We start from the raw sequence: 23,898 nt of genomic DNA, 5'->3' as shown, positions 1-23,898 counted from the left end.
ACTTACTTGTACCGAAACTGTCATAATACTGAATATGAACAATAGATGGCACTAGGAGAGGCGCCCGCAGCGATGTACTGTGTCAATATTGGGAAATATACCGTATGAAAAATTTAAGGATCAACTGTTAATGGCAGGTCACATAGCAGCTCACCGTACAGTGATATCAATAGGCGCGAACGTCAGTTGTTTTTTATTCAATATAAATTTGCTGTATAAGTATTTATGTACACATTGTTGCAGTTAATAGTATGAATTGGTTTTAATATGTGGGTATTTCAGGTCTTCATTGTGTTGGCATTTAAAGTGGGTGGTTTGTAAGTGTTAAGTGTAGTATCATCATAGGAAACGTTTGGCGTAAGTAGAATTTCATTAATATACTATAAAATAATATGAACAACCAAGTTCAATTAATATTAAGTTGGATGTCTGTGTCATAATTAAACTCTAAACGGGGGATGAAAACCCCAACTACAGACGATATTCGTGGATGTCGTATTCCGGTGTGTAACCAATAAGATTCACTCTCTGGGTCTGATGATCATCAGCTTGTCCAATCCTTGCATTCTATCAATTTACCCCCAAAATATGAACATGANTTCCTCCGAAACGTCGGTTAACACCACATATACACGGTGCCAAATCCCAGAAGACTGCTTTCTTCATAGTCACCGCCGTGAAAACCTCAAATCTTACATGATAATTATTTCCACCGTTTTAATTGGTCGAAATTATTAGAATATGCCAAATTTTACAGTTAAAGCACAACGTTCATTTTGAATTCAGCATGTTTCAGAAGGTATGATGAAATTGCAACGCAAAATAATATGTAATTAAAAGTAGATGAAATTCAGAGTATGCTTGATACCATTCTGTTCTCAATTTTGTCTTCCAGTTTTTCATCTCCGAAGTCAGAGATTAAAGTATACAGAACTATAATTTTATTTGTTGTTTTGTATGAATGGGAAACTTGTTCTTTGTATATTAAGGGAGGAATGTAAACTGTCAATGCTGTAAAACAGTTTGCTGAGGAGAGTATTTAGGTCTAAGAGGGATGAAGTGATAGAAGTTGGGAGGAAGTTTTGTAAACAGCAGCTTCATAATTTGTACTAACTTCACTCCATGGAGATGAGTCCTTGAGACATTAATAGTCGCTCATATACTCAACATGTTCCTCATATTTTATAAAACCAAATGGTTCATTTCAGCATTCACAAAAGTACTCCACTGATCCTAATTCTGTTCTGAGGCTCATTGTGACATTTTCTAACGTGCTGACTTTTTATTGCTAGAAGTTATTAGCTGTGGACCAAATCCCCAGCCTTGAGGGTCTACTTAAAATGGTTATAATTTGTGCTCTTCAGATGTTACTAGGAGGATGAGGTGGACACAACATGTTATACACATGGGGGAGATTAAAATATATACAAAATTTTGGTTGGAAAACCTGAAGGACAGAGATCACTTGAAGGACCTACTTGTAGATTTGAGGATCATGTTAAAATGAATCTTAAATAAACAGGGTGTAAGGGTTTGGACTAGATTAATTTGGTTCAGGATTGGGACTGGGGTGGCATTTATGAACATGGTAATGAACATTTGGGTGTGGGTGAGAATAGCTCAGGATCATGTCCAATGTTAGGCTTTGGCATTAGTGGTGCTGAACATTAAGTTCTGCTAGTGCAGTATAAATTAGATGAATTATGCACAATGACAGGCAGCAAGTAACAGAATGTGTTTGTGATGTGTTTCGTGTATGTCATTTGCATTGTAAAGCTACTTAGCAGGAACTGAACATAGATAAACAAATTTGCATACAATCACATCACATCACACATGGAAGACTCACATTTTTTATTAAGGAAGGTAAAATAAACTACTGACACATAGTACTATTGTTCGCCACTGTAAATGGCTTAAAGCATATGAGCGGGTGAGGAAATTATAAAATGAGAAATAGTGATTTATACATTTCTAGGATTACTGTAGTAACTAATTTGATGCCATTATTAGACCGATGCTGATAACAATAATTACTGTAGGGCACATACTGCTTTTGACTGATTTGAATCCTACTCAGGGTATGGAAGATTGACTGGATTGTTTCTGTGTTTGTGTTATTGTGTGCAGGAGCCTTGTAATGGGCCAGTGCCCTATCCAAGGAGTCCTACCAAGTGTCTGAAATATTTAAATTCAGAAGTTAATTTGAATTGGAAAAGACCAGAGGTCTAATCCGTAAAGCTGAAGAAGAAGAAGAAGAAGAAGAAGGTGAGGTGGAGGAGGAAATGGTTTCAGCAAGGGTGTGGCTCACTTGGGGGAAAGAAGAAATTCTTGCAAAATTGAAGAAAAAGAACACTTGGAAAGTTGACATATAGAGATAGGGGTTAATATTAAAGTGGTTGGACATACTTCTTGGTGATATGAATTGAACTGAAATGGCAAGAAGTAGATTTTAATGGTGGAGTGCTGGTGTGCATTTGGCAAGGATTTCAGTGTCACTGAGCACTTCATATACTTGTTGTACTACAGAAACTACTTCTGGGTATTTATTTGTTATGGCATGGCATTTGAGATTTTGGTGATGATGACTCCTGTGTCCAGTATTTCTGGATTCCCAGTTCTGGGACATCCGCCATCTTGGTGTACAACCAGATTCACCCATGTCAGTATATCTACAGCTGTTTAAATACCTGAGACCAGGCTTTGTTGAAGGAATATAACAAGGAAATAGGCGATAAAAATTGTGACAAAGCATGCACAGAACTAAATCTAAGGTGAAAATTTTATGCAACAAACCTAGCCACAAAGTTCATGAAAAGCAATGCATAGGGTTAAATGGGGAATTTGTGAAACCATTTTGAGCTTACTGCAAGCTCCATTTGTGGAGTAAAAATGAAAATTCAGAACTAAAACTGCATAGAAACCCATGAAGAATCTGTCACATAATACTGATCTTTTCTGTAAGTTGGTAACCTCATTGTTGATAAGGGGATCTAGATGGGAGAAAAATGTCCAAACTGGGTTGGCTGATTGGATTGGTTTTGCATGCCATGTGGGCCGATTCCGTGTATCTCCTATACCTGCTGTTCCTTTTAATTTCCACAATCCAGGCTTCTTTCCAGCCTACCCTGCGATCCACTTCGTAGGTATATTGGGCTAATTTGGATTTTCTAGATGACTGTCTTTGAGAATGTGTCTATGTTCACGGAGGTGCATGGCTAGAGGTCTTGCCTGCTTTGCCAATGCACCTTATGCCACATTCACAGAGAATGCTATGGATGCACTACGCTGTCTGTTGCGGATTTTTTTCAGGCCTGGCTTTCCTGAGTGAAGTCTTAAGTGCGTAGTTTCTTAGTTTTGGAGATCGTCCTTATGTTATATTGATTCCCTATATGTTTGAACTGCTCTCTTTGAAACACCCTTCACATATGGAATATACACTGAGGCCAGAAGGTTTTGTTCTTTATTCAGATGATGTCTACCCTTGGAATTAATGACTGAGTCAATGAAACCATGGGAATAACCACTGAGCTGAAGATCACATCTCTGGCAGATAATTTCATTAAACAGATCTTGTTGTTCATGGCATATGGTGGAAGCTCTAGTTAGTTATTTAGTTATTTAGAGAGGGTGGGTGCTTAGCGGTGTCTATAATGCTTCCCCCATCTATCAGAGGCCTTAGAGACTATTGTTGGGCGGGAAACGTCCTGGAATTTGGCTCAGTGATTCCCTTTGGGGATATGAGGTTCTTTTACGTGCCGTAAAGTTACGACACGGGACACACAGCTTAAAGTCCCTCCCGGAGGACTTGTTCCCTGAATTTTTCCGCCCTTAAAAATTCGACGACCTCCGCTGGGTATTTGAACCCGCGTACCACGAGTCATGAGGTGGGAACGTTACCTCTAGACTATGGAGGCCGCTGTGGAAGCTCTATTGTGAAGACTGTGAAATGAACCTCTTTTCACATGCAGTGGATTGTTAGATTTGAAGTTGAGATGTCGGACAGTGTGGGTGGGTTTTCTGTAAATGTCGGTAGCCAGTGTCTTCTCTTTCCTGATAACCAGAACGTGTAGAAAAGAAATGGTATGATCTGACTCTATTTTCATAGTGCACTGGGTGGAAGGCCTTAAAATACTGAGGTAGCTGAGGAAATTCTGTAACTGCTTTGGCTTATGAGGGCAGATATCAAATGTGTCGTCAATGTACCAGAGCCACAGCGATGGTTTGTGTTATGCTGAGTCAAGGGCCAATTTCTCAAAACTCTCCTTGTAGATGTTGTTTTAGATTACCATACAATCGACAAAGCCCAAAAAACCCAGTAATTCTGAATGTATAGATGAGCTTGGAAAATGTGGCAAATTGTGTTGCAGTATATAATAAAGAATCCAAACATTTCACATATTTTATATTTTATTTCAACATCCAACACATAAACAAACTGTATATTCATTAACGACCAATCCCAGGTTTAACGTTTTTTTTAATGAGATAATCCAATTGTAAAATGTGGGATCCATTTTAACTTGTTAATTCAGTTATAATGTTCCTCATATATTCATGAATTACCACCTGATGATGATCTGTTTATGATTGAAACATGAAGTGGAGACTAAGTAATAAAACTGAATATTAATAGTGGAGTCTCCCAAAATAGAATAGTGACATCAGGAATGTAAATTTGGTTAAAACAATCTTGGAGAAGCAGAGTCCATAGTTACAACTTTGTGAACTACCATATAATTAACATCGGATTGAAAACCCCAAGGGGATATTTGATTATGGTAGGTGTTTATGCACCCGAAGAAGGACAAAAGGAAGACATCATTGACATCTATGAATCTTTGCAGTCACACTTGAACTCTGTCAGCATACTGGATTACCTAGCAATATGTGGAGACTTCAATGCCCGTGTTGGTCAACAGCCAATTGAAAGAATCTTAGACACGCATGGAAAGAATGTCTTAAATGGGAATCGAGAAAACTCTAAAAACATTCACTGTCTTCAGTGAATTAGAAATAATCAATACATTTTTTATATAAAGATATTCTCAAATGTATATGATCAGCAAGAGGTACTAAATCAGTTATAGATTATATTTGTACTAACAGTAATTTAATAAAAGACGCAGGAGTTTATAGAAGTGGTGACACATATTGTTACCTCTTTATGGTTATATCAAAGATAAATATCCCGGCAAGATGGATACATAAAAAAAAAGTAAAAGTGTTTCTGTAACAGGCCTTGGAGGCCCATAGGGTTGTGAGATGTTGAGGTTCCCACATTTTCTAGACAATCGGTTCATAGATGGCGGTAAGGTTGTCAGCCCCACGTGTTGATCGCTCCTTACGCCCAAGAATATTTTAAGAATATTCCTGGTGCTCATTTCTGTTAGAGGCTGCATCGACCCCAGGGCCATAGTGCGGCTGGAAGGATTAGGTAAATTGAAAACAATTCAGTGACCTCATCGGCATTCGACCCCGCGACCTTCCGGCTTGTAGCATAGTGCCTCAACCAACTTAATGGATACATAAGAAAAAATATAGGAACTTCAGAAGATAAAAGCTGATTTAAAGTGCATTTATTACAGCAGAAAAGTATAAGGAAGTTGTACTCATCACAGCCTAGAACTTATTTGGATCACTGGGCTGTAAATACTAATATAAAAATAGAATGGCAAGATCTGACAGAAGTGATTAAAAACAGCAAATGAAGATATTGGGAGAAGGTCCAAATGAAAATGTATGAGGTTTGGAACTTTAATAGTGGCAACTATTTATTTACAACTGATACAAAATAGATGGATGTTTCGAAGTTTTACTGTCCTTTATTACTGGAACATGTTTCTGTCATACATGACCCTCATCAGGCAGGAATATGTACAGTTATTGAAATACCGATACAAATCCTTATGGGTGCAACGCATCGTATTAAATATTAACATAAAAACTTTGCCTCAGAATAGTGCATAGTTAAAATAGCAAATACATGATTAAGAATAGATAGAATAAAGGTGTACTGTATATATAAAATGTTGAATTATTATTAAAACATATAAAGGTATGTTAGACATATATAAAGGTATTAACACCTATATGCAGGGTTAGGGATCTGCATGCCAACTAAAATATTTTATATTAGGGGATATCCTGCTACAGTGTAGAATTGGTCTTGTGTCTTGTGTAGGTCTTGTTGCCAAAATTCTACATAATAAGCCCGGTATATGAGGCCCAAAGAGACTTTTTTCAGTGATGTACAAATTTGGTGGTATGTGGGTATTTGGTATGGTATTCCCACGCTGTGTATCCTATATATAAACTTGCAATGTGACGTATGTTTCTTGTCTGGGCGTATACACGTTCGGTGTGTACGGTGGTTTGCCATAGAATCTGACTTATGCAAGTGAAAACGGCAACATATCAGTCCAACAAAAGGAGAATAGAGTCAGATGAAATGAGGTTCCTACGTCCTATTGCTGGGTACACTTTCAGAGATCAAAAATGAAATAGAGACGTACGTTCGGAATTAAAAATATTAAATTTAACTAACAGAATAGAAAGGCAGAAAGAAAACTGGTAGGAACATATTTTAAGAATGACAGCAGATAGACTGCCAAATATATTACTAAATTATAAACGCAGAGGACACTGACGTATTGGACAACCCGAGCTAGATGGGAGGACATAATCTCTTGACGTTGAAAACAGGCCAATGGCTTGTATCTTTGAAGGAAGAAGAAGAGAAGGAAGGAGAAGATTAACATTTTGATAGTATTAGTTTTATTTGTTAATTGTTGTGCCAATAGTCACCAGAATACCTCAGCTTTATCCCTAATTCCTGGTTCTCTTTGTAAATTTGTAATGGGCCGCGCCATAGCTCAAGCGGTTAGTCGCTGGCTTCCCAGCGCGGCGGCCCGGGTTCGATCCCGGGTTTGGTCAAGTGGGATTTGTGGTGGACAAAGTGGCGCTGGGGCAGGTTTTCTCCGAGTACTTCGGTTTCCCCTGCCAATATTCATTCCACCAATTGCTCCACAATCACCCTCACCTATCATCTGGGGCTGATACAATAGGCCAGAAGTGGCCGCAATACAAGGGACTTAGTCTCACCCCACTAGCAATAAAAAATGTAATGTGTATGCTCTACTCTGAATATAAAGTGAAAGGAAGCTGATGAAATTGGTTGTTAGTATGTGCTTTATATTATTTAATTTATATCAAACGTTTCATCAGTTCAGGTTTGTAAAGTTATTGACATATTGAGTGTTTTAAGTTGTGGCGTTGTCTTTGTGTAAAATGACGTGAACTGGTATAACCAAAACTGATTTTCGGTGACAGATTTTAATAAGGAATCGAAAGTATTGATTAAAAAAATCCCCATAAAGCCGAATTGTTATTATGTTAATTCGTATGTACTGACAATCTGGCATTATTACAGATGTACTTAAAATATGCATGTTTGTGAGACTTTTTTCCATTAATGCAAAGTTATGAATTACTATGTTAAATTTAGTCCACTAAAGGCTTGGGTTGAATTCTATGATAACCTACAACTTGGATGGGATGGGTCACCTCTGTCGATATCATTGTGATAGTAAAGAAATTAAGCTGGCAGTGTTGGCAAGAAATCTTTGAACTAAATATAGTCTATGAATATAATATTGTGACATGTAGACCCATTGCCATGTAACAGCTCTGTAAACAGGAGACAGTGCAACAGCCGTTGGTAGGAACAGCTCCGCGGCAACGAGAGAACACGTAATAATGGAAGAGATGTTTTCTGTGCGTTTCATGACGGGGTTATATAACGAGAATAGTGATTCTACCCCGCATCTCCCGTGTGGGGGTGAGGTCGAATACCTCAACCGTGACCATGCGAGTCGTAGGAGGCGACGAAAAGGGAAGTTTCAAACCTGAGGCAGTAAAATACGGTCGCGAGTTCCAAGGGACTCGGACCTGAAAAAGACCGCGCTGGCAAGGGCCAGCAGCATATGCAAAAGACAGACCCTCCCTCTCGTCAGAGAGGGCGCCCCACAAAAATAAGACCGTAACTGTAAAACAGTAATAATTAATATCTGGTGATGAGCCCCAGATGGGACTCGACATCAAGACTTACTGACTGTCAGTCGCAATGTGACTTTGACTTTGACTTCCCCGCTTGCGACGAAAAGGAAAGTCTCAAATCTGAGACAGTAAAATATGGTCACGAGTCCCAAGGGACTCGGACCCGAGAAAGACTGCGCTGGCAAGGGCCAGCAGCATGTACAAATGACAGACCCGTCCTCTCGTCAGAGAGGGCGCCTCACAAAAAACAAGACCATAACTGTCAAACAGTAAATATCTGGTCATGAGCCCCAGATGGGACTCGACATCAGACTTAGGCCTCTTACACACGACGCCACCATGGTCGCGCTACCACGAATTTTGGTGCGCTTTTCCTGGCAGCGAGAATATTTTTTCTCGCCACCAAATACGCCACCAGTCCTGGATCAGTCTCAAAATGGAGTTGGAAGAGACAGGCGATTTAATTTTTGTTCTCCCGTTTGCGTAAACGCCGTAAAAAACGGAGATTTTGGGTACACCCAATCTTAAAAGACCGACCAACGAAAGGTATTTTCTACACATTGTACAGTGACCTTTGACAGAATCACGACAAATTTTTCATTTTTGCGCTCATTAGCATCACATATTTTGATGAGCTGCTACAGTGTATGAAAGAAAAACTGACTGGTGTGGACACCAATATGAGAGACAGCATACCACCGGAAGAAAAACTCATGGTCACATTGAGGTAAGAAATACAAAATTTAAAAAGAACATGTTTCTTGCATTGATATTTTTAGTCTGGCCGCACTCACAGTCGCGTCTCATGTGAAGACCTTCATATAATACAATGGACTGAGGTGGTGGCGCTGCCAAGCTGGGGGCTCGAAAAATCGCGTTCTTCCGCCACCAGCCGTATGGCAGCGCTTCCAGAGGCGTCACAGCCACCACGTGTGAAAGGTTTCATTTAAAGTTATTAGCTGACACGGCCGCGCCACCCTGGTGGCGCGACCGTGGTGGCGTCGTGTGTAAGAGGCTTTACTGACTGACTGTCAGTCGCAATGTGACTTTGCCTACTCCGCGTGACATGTAAAATATCTCGGTGTAATTTACGATAAGAGGATTACATGGAGACTGCACATAGAAATGATTGAAGCCAAGGCCTTCAGAACATTTATTAGAATCTACTCCTTATTCAGAAATGAACGTTTAAGTGCCAAGATTAAACTAATCCTCCATAAGGCACTGATCAGATCCGTAATGACTTATGCTGCCCCTCCTTCGAATTAGCGGCAGACACCCCCTCTTAAAATTCCAGCGCCAACAAAACAAGTTTCTCCGCGCCAGTTTCTTGAAAATCGGCCGACTGGTTCAACAATTTAAAGTAGGGACACTCAAAAACACACATCATGGTAATCCAATAATTTTACCTTCTTAACGTAACTTGGAAGTTGAATGTAAAGCTAACAGCCCCTTAACTAATACTTAACTACTTAAGCACTACTCCATGAAGGCGTATGGGGGAATGGATGTATAGATCCACGTTTTCTTGATCTCGACACTAGCTGGAGGCGAGTGGTCAGCTTCACGCCCCGGCCTCCTTACCCCCAGGGAAAGAGCCTGGGTGGACCCCAGAACCGGTCTGGACGACGAGGAAAAGAGAAAATTCTTGACCCTACCTGAACTCGAACTCCGACGCGTCTGTCGCCCAGCCAGTAACCAGTGACTATACCGAGTGTGCTGGCTCGGCTCCACTAATTAGCTCGTAACAAATGTCATCAGAGTTCTTCAGACTCAGTTTCACTTATGTGGAAAAGAGTGCAAGACCTGGAGCTTGGACCGTCAGGATTCTGTATTGGACATGTTCATAGAGATCGCTGGAATGAGACTGAACAAAATGAACAGGCCGTGAAGATGTGAATTATGTTGAATCAGTGGCAGGCTTTTGTGACAATATTAGTGATTATTTTTGAATAACATAGAATTTTGTTATGAAAGTTATGATATGTTATAGTGGTCAGAGTTCCTGATTTCTGAGAAGTAGTCGGTCTGGAACGGAGTCCACTCAGCCTCTTGAGGATAATTGAGGAGCTATTTCAAGGAAATAGCGGCTACGGTATAGAAAACCGAAATCAACGGCAGTGGGGATTCGTTGCGCTGACCACGCGACACCATCTAACCGCTAAAGTTGGCACTAACTTTGCCGACAAGTGGCGGTAGTTCGGTCGGTATAGTTCACTTGCAGACTAAAACCATGGAGTTTTTTTTTTTCATAACCCAGTACCCCGGAGTTAGGTTGTTTAACATTAGACGTCCAGAATCTTTGGGGCTCTTACTGCGTGTTCGAAAATTATTTAATGACGCTCTCAAAGTTCTAGACGTTATTGAGCGTGAAATATAATGTGCACATATCCTTGATTAGAATGAGAGAAGGGGACTTGGTGTGTTTGAAGATATTACTTCACATTCGCGATGAGGGACTTGTGGAAATATCAGGATTCGAACTGGATACCTCGTAAAAAGTAATACGTCATTAGAAGTTTAATTCATTTGGTGAGTATGAATCAGTCGGGCGTACCATCCAAATAATGGCTTGGGCTGTGACTGAAATCTCAGTACACATTGTAGTGAAATCTACGAGTATTTACGGAGGGTAGATTTATCAAAGAAATTACGGTGGACTGGCACTGCATTTCACATGGGGAGATAAGGAGTTCATACATAATTTTGGTGATTGTGATGGTGGGGGAGCTTCTGGAAAGCTACTACTCGGAAGAGAGACAAAATATCGCAGGTTAATAAAATTAAATTAAAATTAATCTTATAAAAATAGGTTGTGAAAATGTGAACTAGACTGAACTAACTGTCGATCGTGTACGCCTGGCGCCGTAGGCCCTATATGGGCGCAACCAAGTATTCCTCGCTTTATAGTTTAACTTTAGACCCAACATCTGAAACTACTAGTACTGGTTACGTTATTCTTAGATTGTGTGTACTGTATGTAGTTTACTGGAAAATTTTTCCCGCGGATTGGAATTCAGCTGCTTAGAGTTCCTCGCTACTTCAGTGCGTCGTGAGGAAGTTGACTTCCCTTGCCTGATTCTTTTGCAATATCAAATGCGCAGGTTGTGTAGCTTTTTGCATAACAAATTTGGGAGTATACACATATGCATAGGAGAGGTCACAGCCTATTGTAAATTACTGCCCCGGCATTTTATTGGGTGAACGTAGGGACATCACGGGAAATCACTGCCAAGACAGCCGAACACTGGCCGGAGTTCGAAATAAGTTCCTCTGATAAGGAAATGAGACGCGTTGGTGCTATGGCAAGTGTTTGGTCTTATCAGAAGGTTGCCTCATGACGTCTCAGTGTCAGGGTTGTAATCAGCTGATGGTTACGGCGTGTACAGGTCATGACCTCAGGAGGAACCGTGACATTGCGTATCGGAAGTGATTATATCATTATAGACCCTCATGACTATACGTCTTTCCACGGATTCAATGATGGGCACTAGTATGATTTATATTGATCGATTTTCGTGAAACATGGTATGTAGCATGCCATTGGACTCATTCCCTCCTCGGTATGTTATAACTTCTTGTAATTAAGAAAAATGACGTTAATGCGGAAAAGAAACGGTTTATAATGGAATCCAATGAGGCTTGATTTATTCGTTTCAGGTAAGTTTCTGTTTAATGTAGGAGGCCCACTTGCAGATAACGGAATATTCATGGCTGGTCGGTCAGTCAAATTGAACAAACGAATATCCGTGTCTCAGTGCTCCATGCATTTATGATTTATGTTACAATCGGAAATTTGTTTTTCGCCATTACTTCCTCCCTGATTCATTCTAGTGTTTGACACCCACGTGCCTTACATGTTCAGCGTTAGTTTACGTTTATTAAAGACAGATCTGATTTGGTTTTGTTGTTCCTTATTCATTGGGTCGAAGTAATGTTCCAACAAAGGAAGATGTTTGTTTAAGCTAGGTTTTGTTCGGGGATTATCTCCCCGTCATCAGATGCTCAAACGATACTTTTCATGGTTTTCCTCAGCCTCTCCAGGCAAATTCTGGGATACTACCTCGAGTAGGCCACGATTGCTTCCTCCTAAGTCCTTTCCAGTCCCTCATTATTCGTCGATCCTACCATCCGACGCTGTACAATCTCTATACTGAAAGAATCATCAGATAATCCACACATGCTCATATGCAGAGTTTTAACTTCTGGGATATATCGCAGTATTGTCCGTTCAAAGTCACCGGTCGTTTCGGAGGAACATGTCTCCATCGTCAGGTTTGCGGAATAAACCAAGTAAGAAACCAACATGAAGCAGGCATCAAGCAGGGCTGTGCTTCGTCATGGTTTCTTCTTTGGTTTGCTCTTCACCTCTGTGGATGGAGGCGAAATGATACTCCGAGGCGTCCGTTGATTTTGAACTGACTGCACGCTGTTGTATCCCAGGAGATCGAATTCTTCATAACCACTCACGTGAGAATCTCAGATCCCACATGCTCGTATGTTTGTTGCAGCTGATTGTACGTTAGGGGAAAGCAAGAACTCGTAGATAGAAATCCACGGACCAACTGGCACTTCTCTTGCGCTTCAGTTGTACTCCCTCACAAATCAGATGCAGCGGATGTTACTGTACATAACTGGAGCCTTTGTTGGCTTGTTAGTGTGAATTTAGCTCATTAATTCCGAGTCGCTTTTAGTCATCAGTTCCCTGTTTTGTCGTCTATAGACTCCCAATGTTAACAACTAAATATCTTCGAGAAGGTTTGCATCACTCACTCTGCTTTGAATCATCTCTAGAACACGGAAGGTCCAGGGTAAAGCGTATTGTGCGGAGGCTACCTACACACACACAGAATAAATGCACACAGACATCCATGTCTTGAGTGGGATTCGAACCCACGATCTCGACATTCCAGCGAGCGAAGACAGTTCATGTCTTAGATGCGCGGCCACTGTAATCGGCTTTTCAAGTACATATGAAGGTAGTTTATACCTCAGAAGTCCACCACCTACAGTTTAGAAATCACTGCGACAGAATTATGGGTGGTAGAAGGAAATACTCGTACGAGTATGTCGTTCATATGCTAAGATCAGTCGACACTCAGGATTACGTGTCTATGCTCTTATCTCCTGTGGCGTTCTTGAACCTAAATGTGGCAGGGTTCTCTCAGTGTTCGCATGTGCCTGACGTAGACTTGTGGCATAAAATAGGGTCTTGCCTTTTGCTGCGGTGACGTCTTTCTTACTGCAAACCCAGGTAACTCTTCTCTGATAATGCAAGAGGACGTTATGTTAGCATACTGAACACAAGGAGCTGAAGAACATAGTGATGAAGAGGATATTCGGACCAAAGGGAAATTAAATTGCCGAGAAATGAAGAAAAATAATAGGGAATTAGTTAGTTAGGGAATTTGTGTCGTTCTATACGAGTACATAAAAAAAACAGGACATAAATGTAGCCCAGATTTTTCACGTTAGATTTCTTGGCTATGTTGCCATAACTCTGTCGTCAGTACTTCCTGTGTGAAAACGGTGGAATTGCGTAAGGCAGGAGTCATTTATTAAAATTAAATATTTTCTACTGTTAAGAGGTGCCGGGTTCGATTCCAGGCGCTACCAGATTTTCTGAGAAGTAGTGGGTCTGAAACGGGGTCCACTCAGCCTCGTGAGGATAATTGAGGAGCTATTTCAAGAAGATAGTGGCTCCTGTCTAGAAAACCGAAATTAACGGCCGTGGGGATTCGTTGCGCTGCCCACGCGACACTCTCTATCCGTTAAAGTTGGCACTAACTTCGCCTTCAAGCGACGGTCGTTCGGTCGGTATAGTTCTCTTGCGGACTAAAGACACTGAGTTATTCTTGTCTCATGTTAGTCTGATTAAAACAAGAAGAATCGGACGGCCGGTACATGCGACACGCATGGGCGAACCAATAAATGCATAGAACGTATGGATTGGAGAAAGTAATAGAAAGAAATCATCCGGAAATGGCGTGGATGGGGATGCGTGTTGAAACGGATGTTGGAAATATAGAATGCGAAGATGCGAGCAAGAGCAATGACGAACTTTTGTGATGAAGTTATGAACTTTCGGGTTTCATAATAAGAGGGGATTTCATGTTGGGGATAATAATAAACGTTCTGACCTTTCGTACGATACATTTGTAACTGACTTTCCTTTTTTAAAGAAAATAAATAGCTTGTTAGCCTCGTGAGTATATTTGAGGAGCTATTTCAAGGAAATGACGGTTCCGGTCTAGAAAGCCGAAATTAAAGGCAGTGGGTTTTTTTTTTTAATTATAAGAAGAAGAATGTAAATACAAAAGAGGCCCAGGCAAAGCCCATCCGCCCTTCTGTAGCACATTCTAATACCCATCTTATTCTATAATAGCGGTGGTCCCGCGATTGTTAATATAGATCTTGACTTAAATCTTGTGTATACTGTAAATAATCAGTGCAATTACTTCTTTTTACTTTTCTTACATATCTATTTTATATAAATATAGGAATATTGTTGATGAAATACTCGTAGACGCCTTGCAGAAATCTTTTTTCTTCTAGCCTTAAGAGCTCTGTAACTGATTCTGGGTAATTCTTTTCGCTGTTCTCAGACAAGATGTCCATCATTGTGGCCCTTTGGTCCTTGTACTGTTTACAGTCCCAGAAGATATGTGCAATGTGTTGCTTATTATAGTGGGGTTACTAATGCTTTTTAACACGCTTGCCGAGTCCGAGAAGATCATGAAGTTTTGCTCGGATTCTATTTTTTCAGTGATATCTAGTGTTTCGGCAATTGCTAATGCTTCCGCCGTGAATATTGACGCTATCTTAGCTATCCTAAATTTCATGCTACGACCATCTTTTATATCTATCGATGCGAATCCTACGAATGGTTTGTCCTCCATTTTTGAGCCGTCCGTGGCGAAACATTTGCTGGTTCTCATTCATTCTTGGAAAATTTTGTTGAATTCCTTGTTGTGATCTTCTGCTTCCTTTGTTTGTCTTCCCTCATCGAAAGATGCCCTGGCCTCGTAGAAGATGCTTCCGTATGTGTAGTCGAATACCAGGCGATAGTTCCCTGATTGGATTAAATGACCGAGAGGGGTTACCTCTTTGTAATATTCGTTGATAAGTGGTTGTTCATTTTCTCCTTCCTGGATTGTCATCTAGAGCTGATAATTCTTCCAGCAGCTGGATCATTGGACGGTTGGTTGACGTGTAACACCTGAACACATAGTTCCTTCCCAACTGTTTGAATCTACTAAAAATTAGGATTTCTTTGGCTTCTGCTAGCATTACATTGGTCAGGGTGCTCCTCCTTCAGCCCAGTGCTCCACGTATTGCCCTATATTGTATCATCTCAAGCTTCTGTGCTTGTTTCTTCTAAAAATGCTCCATATTCCATCCCCGACCTTATAAGTGCCTTGTAGAGTCTCATTAAAATTACAGGGTTCGCTTCCCGCCAAGTGTGCTTCACACAATTCACGATTATCATCGTGTTTTCTCATTTTCTAGCAATTGCGTTTATTTCGTCCTTCCAGTCTAGATTAGATTTTAAGTGCAGACCTAAAAATTTTATTGATTTGACTGAAGAAACCTTTTCCCCTTGTACCGTGATCTCCCACTCTCCATCAGTTGTCCATTTGGTTATCGAAGATACACAGTTGACATTTTTTTGGGTGCTATTTCCAAGCCACTTTACTTTAAATAAAGTTCAATGCTTTGTATGCTCTTTTCCACCTCCGATACGCCAATTCTGCTACATCTGTTAACTGAATAAACTGCCGCAACGTCTGCGTATTCGAGGAGTTTGCAGTTCGTTGCGCTGACCACGCGACACCCTCAATCCGATGAAGTTGGCACTAACTTCTCCGACAAGCGGCTGTCGCTCGGTCGGTATAGTTCGCTTGCGGACTGGAACCACGGAGTTTGTTTGTTTACTAGAGCTCTTTATTTTCTTTGTATCCCCTTTTTAACATAGTGACCGATTGAAAGTTATGCAATATGAGGCCTTGTACCTTTTAATTTTCTACAACCAGTAACGTAAAATGACAGATTCACGAAGATCTCAGGCTGGAGTGCCACTAGCATTACTTAAATATTTGGTCCAAAATGATATATGGTAACAGATCTTCGAAAATATGCAGTTTGTGTTAGGTATTCGTTTTTGTATAATGTAAAACATTTCGAAAATTTTGACCTTAACGTCGATTAACATTATTGTGTGATGGTACATAATAATTGACCACCTGTGTGGTCTAGTGGTCCGAGTTCCTGGCTACAGATCTAGAGGTCCCGGGTTCGATTCCCGGCGCTACCAGATTTTCTGAGAAGTAGTGGGTCTGGAACGGGGTTCACTCGTGACGAAAACTGAGGTGCTATTTCAAGGAAATAGCGGCTCCGGTCTAGAAAACCGAGATTAACGGCTGTGGGGATTCGTTGCTCTTACCACGCGACACTCTCTGTCCGCTAAAGTTGGCACTAACTTCGCCGGCCAGAGGCGGTCGCTCGGTCGATATAGTTCGCTTTTGTTTTTGTTTTTTTGTTTTTTATGGACCTACTGTGAACCATGAGGCATATACATTCAGAAACAGCGGGATATATAGAACAGTGTTATGAGGAGGAATTACATGTGCATGTTACATCAGCCGTCCTAAAACATCATTAAGTAGTGACGTAGATTATTACATCATCGTTATTAATTGAATGTCTGGCATGGATGCCATATTCAGGGGATTCAGTATACGTAGTTCATGTCATGATTTTATACAGTGTGCACAAAGTTCCTTCGGGGTTTTGATAAATTGTGGCGCGCAAACAAATTGAGCTAGTCACGTGCGGTTTTCGGCAGATCATAGTGAAACTCCGGAAGTTTTTACTGAGTTTAATACACCTCGGTGTGGGCTCCTTTGGTAGCACGGAGAACGTTCAGACGATATTCGAGCTCTTGCCATGTTCTGTGGAGCATATCCGCTGGAATAGCCGAGATCGCATTCCTGATACGGGTCTTCAGGTCATCAAGTCCGTTAACTGGTGTTCGGAACACACTGCTATTGACATAACCCCAGAAGAAAAAATCGAGTGGTATTACATCTGGTGAACGTGGAGGCCAAGGCGTTGGACCGTTTCTGCCGATCCATCTTCCTGGAAATGTCCTCTCTAGGAACGCGGATTTTCATTTGCAGACACTACATATCAGGCGGCATCGCTCTGATGCTTTATTCTTAGTAAATGTTTATAAATGATGCTCTCTCTTCCCAAAACAGTCGGCATTCGTGTTCCTACTTGAAGCATATGTATCTTTACCATGTTCAGTTGCTCCTCTAGCCACTGTCCAGGTGGACGTGTTCCTGCTGTAAATATAGTTCGTAAATCTACATATATTTTTAAAAATTCATGTTCAAATATTAACGACCTTAACTGATCAATTTTCTTCGCTTGTTCTTGGTTTCTTTTGTTTATTTTGTCCATGTGTTTGTCTTGTAGCTGTTGTTGTTTGTATCCATGCTGACTCTGTAATTGGCCACACAGGCTGTTGAAATCAGTACTTAAATAAATAAAGAATTGAATTCAATCTTTGTGACAGGTTGTGCCCCGGCGCCTGTGACAATGGAGGGCGGCGGAAAAACAATAACGACTGCTCAGCAGCAGGAGAAGGTGAATTTCATTGTGGGATGTGAAGAAAACCATGAGGACAGTCGTCAAGAAGGCGAAATCCAAGAGGAGGAGGCCAGTGACTTGTTCCCAACAGAAGGAAACCCTCCAACCCGCGAGAATAGTAGTTCCTCCAACCTGAACAGCATGTTCGCCCTTGCCGAGAAGAGAAAACGTCTCAGGTAGGGATTATTAATTCGCTCAGTAACAACACTCTGTTGGAGTAAAGGTAAAGGGCGATGTATGAATTGTTAGAATCAGTTAGAGCGGTACTCCTACATGTCCTCCATTTGAATTTTTGCCATTTCTGTTCTGATGACAGAGACAAAATTTACACCTCCCTGCATATATGTTTTACTCTTAAACAATTTACAAATAGAAACAAAAATCTTAATAACTGAACGGAAACTGAAGTACTCCCCTTTTAAGCATATAAGATCTTCGGAGACTGGCGCTCTGGGATCATGGTTGGTTTAAGGAGACCTGCAGCCCACGTATCCTGAACTAGCTACTTGGAGACTTGCTTTTCATAGGAAGGAGGATGTCTTTCCGTGCAAAAGGCAGTGGTTTAAATGTGGCCCTCAGACGATATCCCATTACAAGGGACATAATCACCCACGCTGAATATTCGAAACTAAAATTTGGTAAGGAAGTGTAAGAAATAATTTAAGTTGGCACATATTTCCCTTAGGTAAAAATCGATATCTGTGGGTTATTTAACGACACTATCCATAGCTAGATTATATGTTGGCGAACGGCACGATGGTATATGACTTGGAAACGATTTTTGAAGGAATCCGTCGCACACTGACACAGATATTATTCCTTCATTTGCCTGGAGAGACTTAGTGAAACCACGAAAATCCTTAGGCCGGACAGTCTGTGTCCCGTGTAGTTAAATTTTTTTCTCGGTGGAGTACACTGTCTAATGTGCTAATTATAATACGCGGACCGGCATAAATTAAGCTGCTTACCTGTATGGGTTCGTGGGCCATTCGTTGAAAAACACTGCCCTGCACTGCTCAGGCACAAGGTATGGTCAACGAAATAATATGTTTGTCAAAATAGAAGCTGTATAATTACGAAACTCATAGAACTATGCAACATCATTCTATAATGTGATGAGAATGTTTTAACATGAATGAAACAGAAATATTCCATTATCAGTTCGATTACAGGACGGTAATTTTTCACCCAATTTTTTTACCCATTTTCGTATATAATATTATTCTACTTCGTATCCAGGAAGGGAATTTCGGGCGAAACAAATGCCAAGCAGTCACTGAATTGGTCGCGTATCCATCCACGAGAAAGAAGGGAACGATTTCACTGATAATAAAGATTTTTCGTCATAAGGTTATGCCATTGGAGGGCAGCATAATGCCCTAATATTTGATATTCAGTAATCATTTGTATCACCGTGGGGGATGGTGACAATCTAAGCTATCACGTAGCAATATAACCTTGGAATATAAGTGGATTAGATTGATATTATGTGTGGAAAAAGAGTCAACACGCTCAATTTTATAAGTAACGTAATATTTCGATTTATAGTCCATGTTACGACAGTCCTATATTACGTTCCGTTAAATAGCAGCTTCGTAAATGACGTCACTCTTAGGCGTGTTCAATGAACTACTGCGCATCCACCTGTATCTCAGGGGTACCATTCGCCTATGTTAGGTTAGGTTAGGTTAGGTTTGCGCAGTAGACTACTGCGCATCCATTTGTACCTTGGAGGGGGCGAAGTTCGGTAATTTACGCTAATGTTAGGTTGTGAGTGTACATTTGACAGATGTGCGCAAATGACTACTGCGCATCGTTTGATCAGTCGAGCACTGTTAGGGCGTCGGCAATATCTTACGATTGAATGTGTCTGATAGCGTTTGAAATAATTATATATTTATACCGGACAATTTATTTCCGAATTTTCTCACATGATATACTCTTGCATATATTTTTCTGTTAATCTCTGTACGTATTCTGTGAAACGTGGAATATAGTAACGATATTTATAGTGGTCGTAGGTGCATTTTTTCCGAAATACTGACAGTTCAGAACGCTCTCAAGTGCATGATATCACCATTATCTTCATTGATTCTTACAATTTCCAAAAGTCCTCGAAATATTCTCTTTTTGAACGTTCCCATTATTAACTTTATTATGTTTTTCGACATATGTGAAGAATATACATATACTTTATATAAAAGTTATCCACCCCACAATACTATTGCTCAAATGTTAGATAGAGAAATCACTGATTACGATCTGAACCTAAGAAAATATCACTCAACATTCTTCTAAGCATTAAAACAAAAAGCAGACACATCACTATATATGTTCTAGACTAAATTATAAAATACAATTCCAAGAATGTCAGCTGAAACAATTCGTGCTTTCCTGTAAACAATGTTATTCTGTAAGCAGTTTAGTAGATGGAAAGGAAATAATTCCCTGATGCTCTATACAACCTGCTAACACATGTACACCTGGAAGATTAGATGGCAGGAATGCAATCTGTTGGCTGTCACACCGAAATACACATCCTGCTTGCAAATAACTTACCATCATTCTTCATGCTATAGCACATACTCTGCACACCACTGTGCACATTTTACACTGTCATTGAACAGATTGCCAGCATAACACCAATGACAACATGTGTTTGACTTAGCATACCACCTTGTTATAAGCAAGAATTCTTCATGCAAACAAGATATGTACACAAAAGGGGAAACTTTTCAATCCCTTGTGGGTGAGGGGGAAATCTTAACATTCTTGAAAACACTACAAAACCTCAGTGCACATCACTGTATATATTACACACAAAAATATAACTTCACACTAGAGATTTTAAACATCACTTTACACTGGACATTATTGTGACCAAAACAACATACGTTATACCCACCACTCTCTGTCACACAGAACTAGGATATAAATTCAAAAACTAACTTCTTCAATGGGAACTAGAATTCAGTTTGCACACTCTTCTTACAAGTACTTATACTAATGCAAAAAAGAAGTATATCATTGTGACTAATAATCTACTCTCAGTTGTAATAATGAGAGGCTACATACCAAAACTACACCCTATTTTCTGTCATACGAAATATGCACTCATGAAATCTAATTCACTCTCTATCCAAATAACCACTAAAACACATTTTGTGCAAATCACTATACATACTTCACAAAATATTATTAATAATAGTGCAAGAATAACCTCAAAGACACATTGCCTCACTACACACCCACTATTCTTATATTCACTTACTTTCGTTAAATCAATTTTATCATGTACTCTTCCTTCACACATACTTCAGTTTCATGGTCCAGAGGGAAAACTCTTCGATTTCGTTGTGGAACACAGGAAACACATGTTTGTAATATTTCTTGCACTCGCCATTACTTGGTCCAGTATAATACACATATTAATGCGTACCATTTGCAATATCTCAATGAAACTTTTAATTACACCAAAACACAAATGAGTGCAGATTATGGTTTCCATTGATTGAACTGGGTCTAGATGTTGCAGTCCAAATCTGTGGCACATTAGCCTAACAGTATCCCTAATGATGATACATCAACCTTTATAATCTCAACTGCATCTTACGAAATTAATTTGACACTTACATGCCTGTATTGGTATTCCGCTCTCTGCAAGAATCAAGAATACTCGTACTCTGACCGTTGTCATCCAACATGTCTGTTTATTTTTTTGTATCTTGTGACGAACCACATTCTTAACAAACCAAAATGAACGATTCGCAACTTACATCATATCGTTATGTCACTTTCGCACCTTTCACACACCAGCTTGAATTGACTCACCTTAGCGCTTCTAGATCAACACAGAAATAATTCTGAACACATTTACTTCGAAGTCTTAAAAATTTTATGTTTTTCAAGGTGTTGGCGAACCACAATTTCGAAATGTTTTGAGCGTTTTCATTCAGTGTACGGAGAGACCGCTGTAAACAAGACGTAAACCGGTACTGATGTTTCTGATATTTACGCTGCTTTTTTTTTACTGCAACTGCATTGAAATATACACTAGATTAACGAAAAACAAAACAAATAAACTCCGTGGCTTTAGTCCGCAAGAGAACTATGCCGACCGAACGTCCGTCGCTTTTCGTCGAAGTTAGTACCAACTATAGCGGATAGAGGGTGTCGCGTGGTCAGCGCATCGAATCCACGCGGCCGTTAATTTCGGTTTTCTAGATCGGAGCCGCTATTGCCTTGAAATAGCTTCTCAGTTATCCCCACTAGGCTGAATGGACGCCTTTCCAGACCCACTACTTCTCAGAAAAAATGTGGTAGTGCCGGGAATCGAAACCGGACCTCAAGATCTGCAGCCAGGAACTCTGACCACTAGACTGCAGAGGCTAGATTAACAAGACAAAGAAAAATATGAAGTAAAACTGAAGAAGTAAGATGCTGCCCTGTGTGTCTTTAGTGAAGGGCCTTTGGAAAGAAATGAGAATGCTTTCTTTTCTTTGAAAGAGTGCGCACGCTTGTATATGAGTCCGTTCAGAGGTAAAAATGACAAAACTGTCTTTCCAAGCAGTGGTGTAAAAGGTAAGGATATCCCTGTGCTTAAAGTAACTAAGCACTAAGCAATGAAGACGTATGGGTGAGTGAATGTTCAGATCCATGTTTTCTTGACCTCAGCACGGTACATCAGCTATTCGTTGGCTTTAAGAAAGACTATGATTCAATTAGGAGGAAAGTATTGTACAGTATTCTCATAGATTTTGGGTTACTCATGTAGCTAGTTAGGTTGATTGAAGTGTGTGTAAATGAAACTTACAGTAAGGTCCGTATAGGTAAATATTTGTCTGATAATTTTCCTATTTAGAAATTGTCTAAAACAAGGAGATGTTTTATCGTCACTACTTTTAAAATTTTCTTAAGAATATGTCATTAGGAAGGTCTAAGAAAACCAGGTGGGACTGAAATCAAATGGGACACATCAGCTACTGGTCTGTGCTGATAATGTGAATGTACTTGGTGATTAAAATAGATACTGTGACGGATTTGCTCAAAACATTAAGTTATGGAGCCAGAAAACCCCGTTTCTAGGTAAACATTTTCAAACAAATACATGGCCAAGAATATAGGAGCGGTGTTTTCTATGTGGTTCGCATCGAGACCTTTGCTAGGTAGCAGCCAGCGTTCAAGTGGACTGGCTGGGTAGCGATCACGTGGGAACCTCAAAAGACACACGCACAGCAATGGATGGGCTGTGTTTTCTGTGCGTGGTCCGTGCCGAGAGGATAGAAGAGCCATCGTAGTTCCTGTGTGGAGGCGGGGTCGAATACCTCCACCGTAGCCTTTCGAGTCGTTGGAGGCGACGAAGAGTGAAGTCTCGAACCCGAGACAGAAGAATATGGTCGCGAGTCCCAGGGGACTCGGACCTGAGAATGACTACGCTGGCGAAGGCCAGCAGCAGTTGTGACATACCCATCCTCTCGTCAGGGAGAGCGCCCCACATCAACAAACCGGTAACTGTCTGACAGTAATAAAAATCTGGTCGTAAACCCCAGATGGGTGTTTTATTCCAAGACAGGCTGGCCGACTGACCGTCGATCGTAACGTAAGACTCAGACTCGGTTGGAGTCAGTCGTCGTAGGTCAGAATTCAGGGAGTCGGCTGTCGAAGGAATTAGACTGTGCCAAGAAGACTTAGTGTGTGGCTTTTATATGTGCTGTAGTACAGCAAATTAATGCAGATCCTAAAGGAAACAGGTATTGATTGGCGTGAAAGAAGATTGATTAGCAAATTGTACATGGATCAGAAAGTTAGAGTGCGACTGGACAGAGGGGAGACAAGAAGTGTGAAGACTGGAAGAGGAGTTCGACAAGGATGCTGTTTAGCACCAATTTTGTTCAACTTGTACAGCGAATGCCTTACCAAAGAAGCTCTGGACGGGCTTGGAGACTTCAAATTAGAAGGGAAGTTATTCAAACTGTGAAATATGTAGATGACCTTGTGTTAATGGCTGAGGAAGAAACTGTGCTACAGGGTATGATTGATAGACTAATCGAAATTGGAAGGTGCTATGGCATGGAAATGAATGTGGAAAAAACAAAAGTAATGAAAATTTCGAGACAACCAGCCCCAGTCACAATAAAGCTAGACCAAAAACAACTGGAGAATGTGAAATGTTTTAAATATTTGGGT

General features: G+C 40.5%; 1 protein-coding gene across 1 annotated transcript in view; it reads left to right on the top strand.

Moving 5' to 3' along the window:
* Positions 1–128: 128 nt before the first annotated feature.
* The window catches only part of LOC111874264 (acetyl-CoA carboxylase), a gene marked incomplete in the record, with an annotated part of 140,446 nt that continues 116,676 nt past the window's right edge, over positions 129–23,898 (top strand). Inside the window, 2 exon segments of the mRNA XM_033755395.1 lie at positions 129–357; positions 17,639–17,888. Coding sequence (XP_033611286.1) covers positions 17,662–17,888 — 227 coding nt within the window.

The sequence above is a fragment of the Cryptotermes secundus genome, unplaced genomic scaffold (assembly GCF_002891405.2).
Source record: "Cryptotermes secundus unplaced genomic scaffold, Csec_1.0 scaffold1362, whole genome shotgun sequence".
Classification (NCBI taxonomy): domain Eukaryota; kingdom Metazoa; phylum Arthropoda; class Insecta; order Blattodea; family Kalotermitidae; genus Cryptotermes; species Cryptotermes secundus.
Note: the sequence above shows the minus strand (reverse complement) of the source record. Positions and strands in the feature narration are given on the sequence as shown.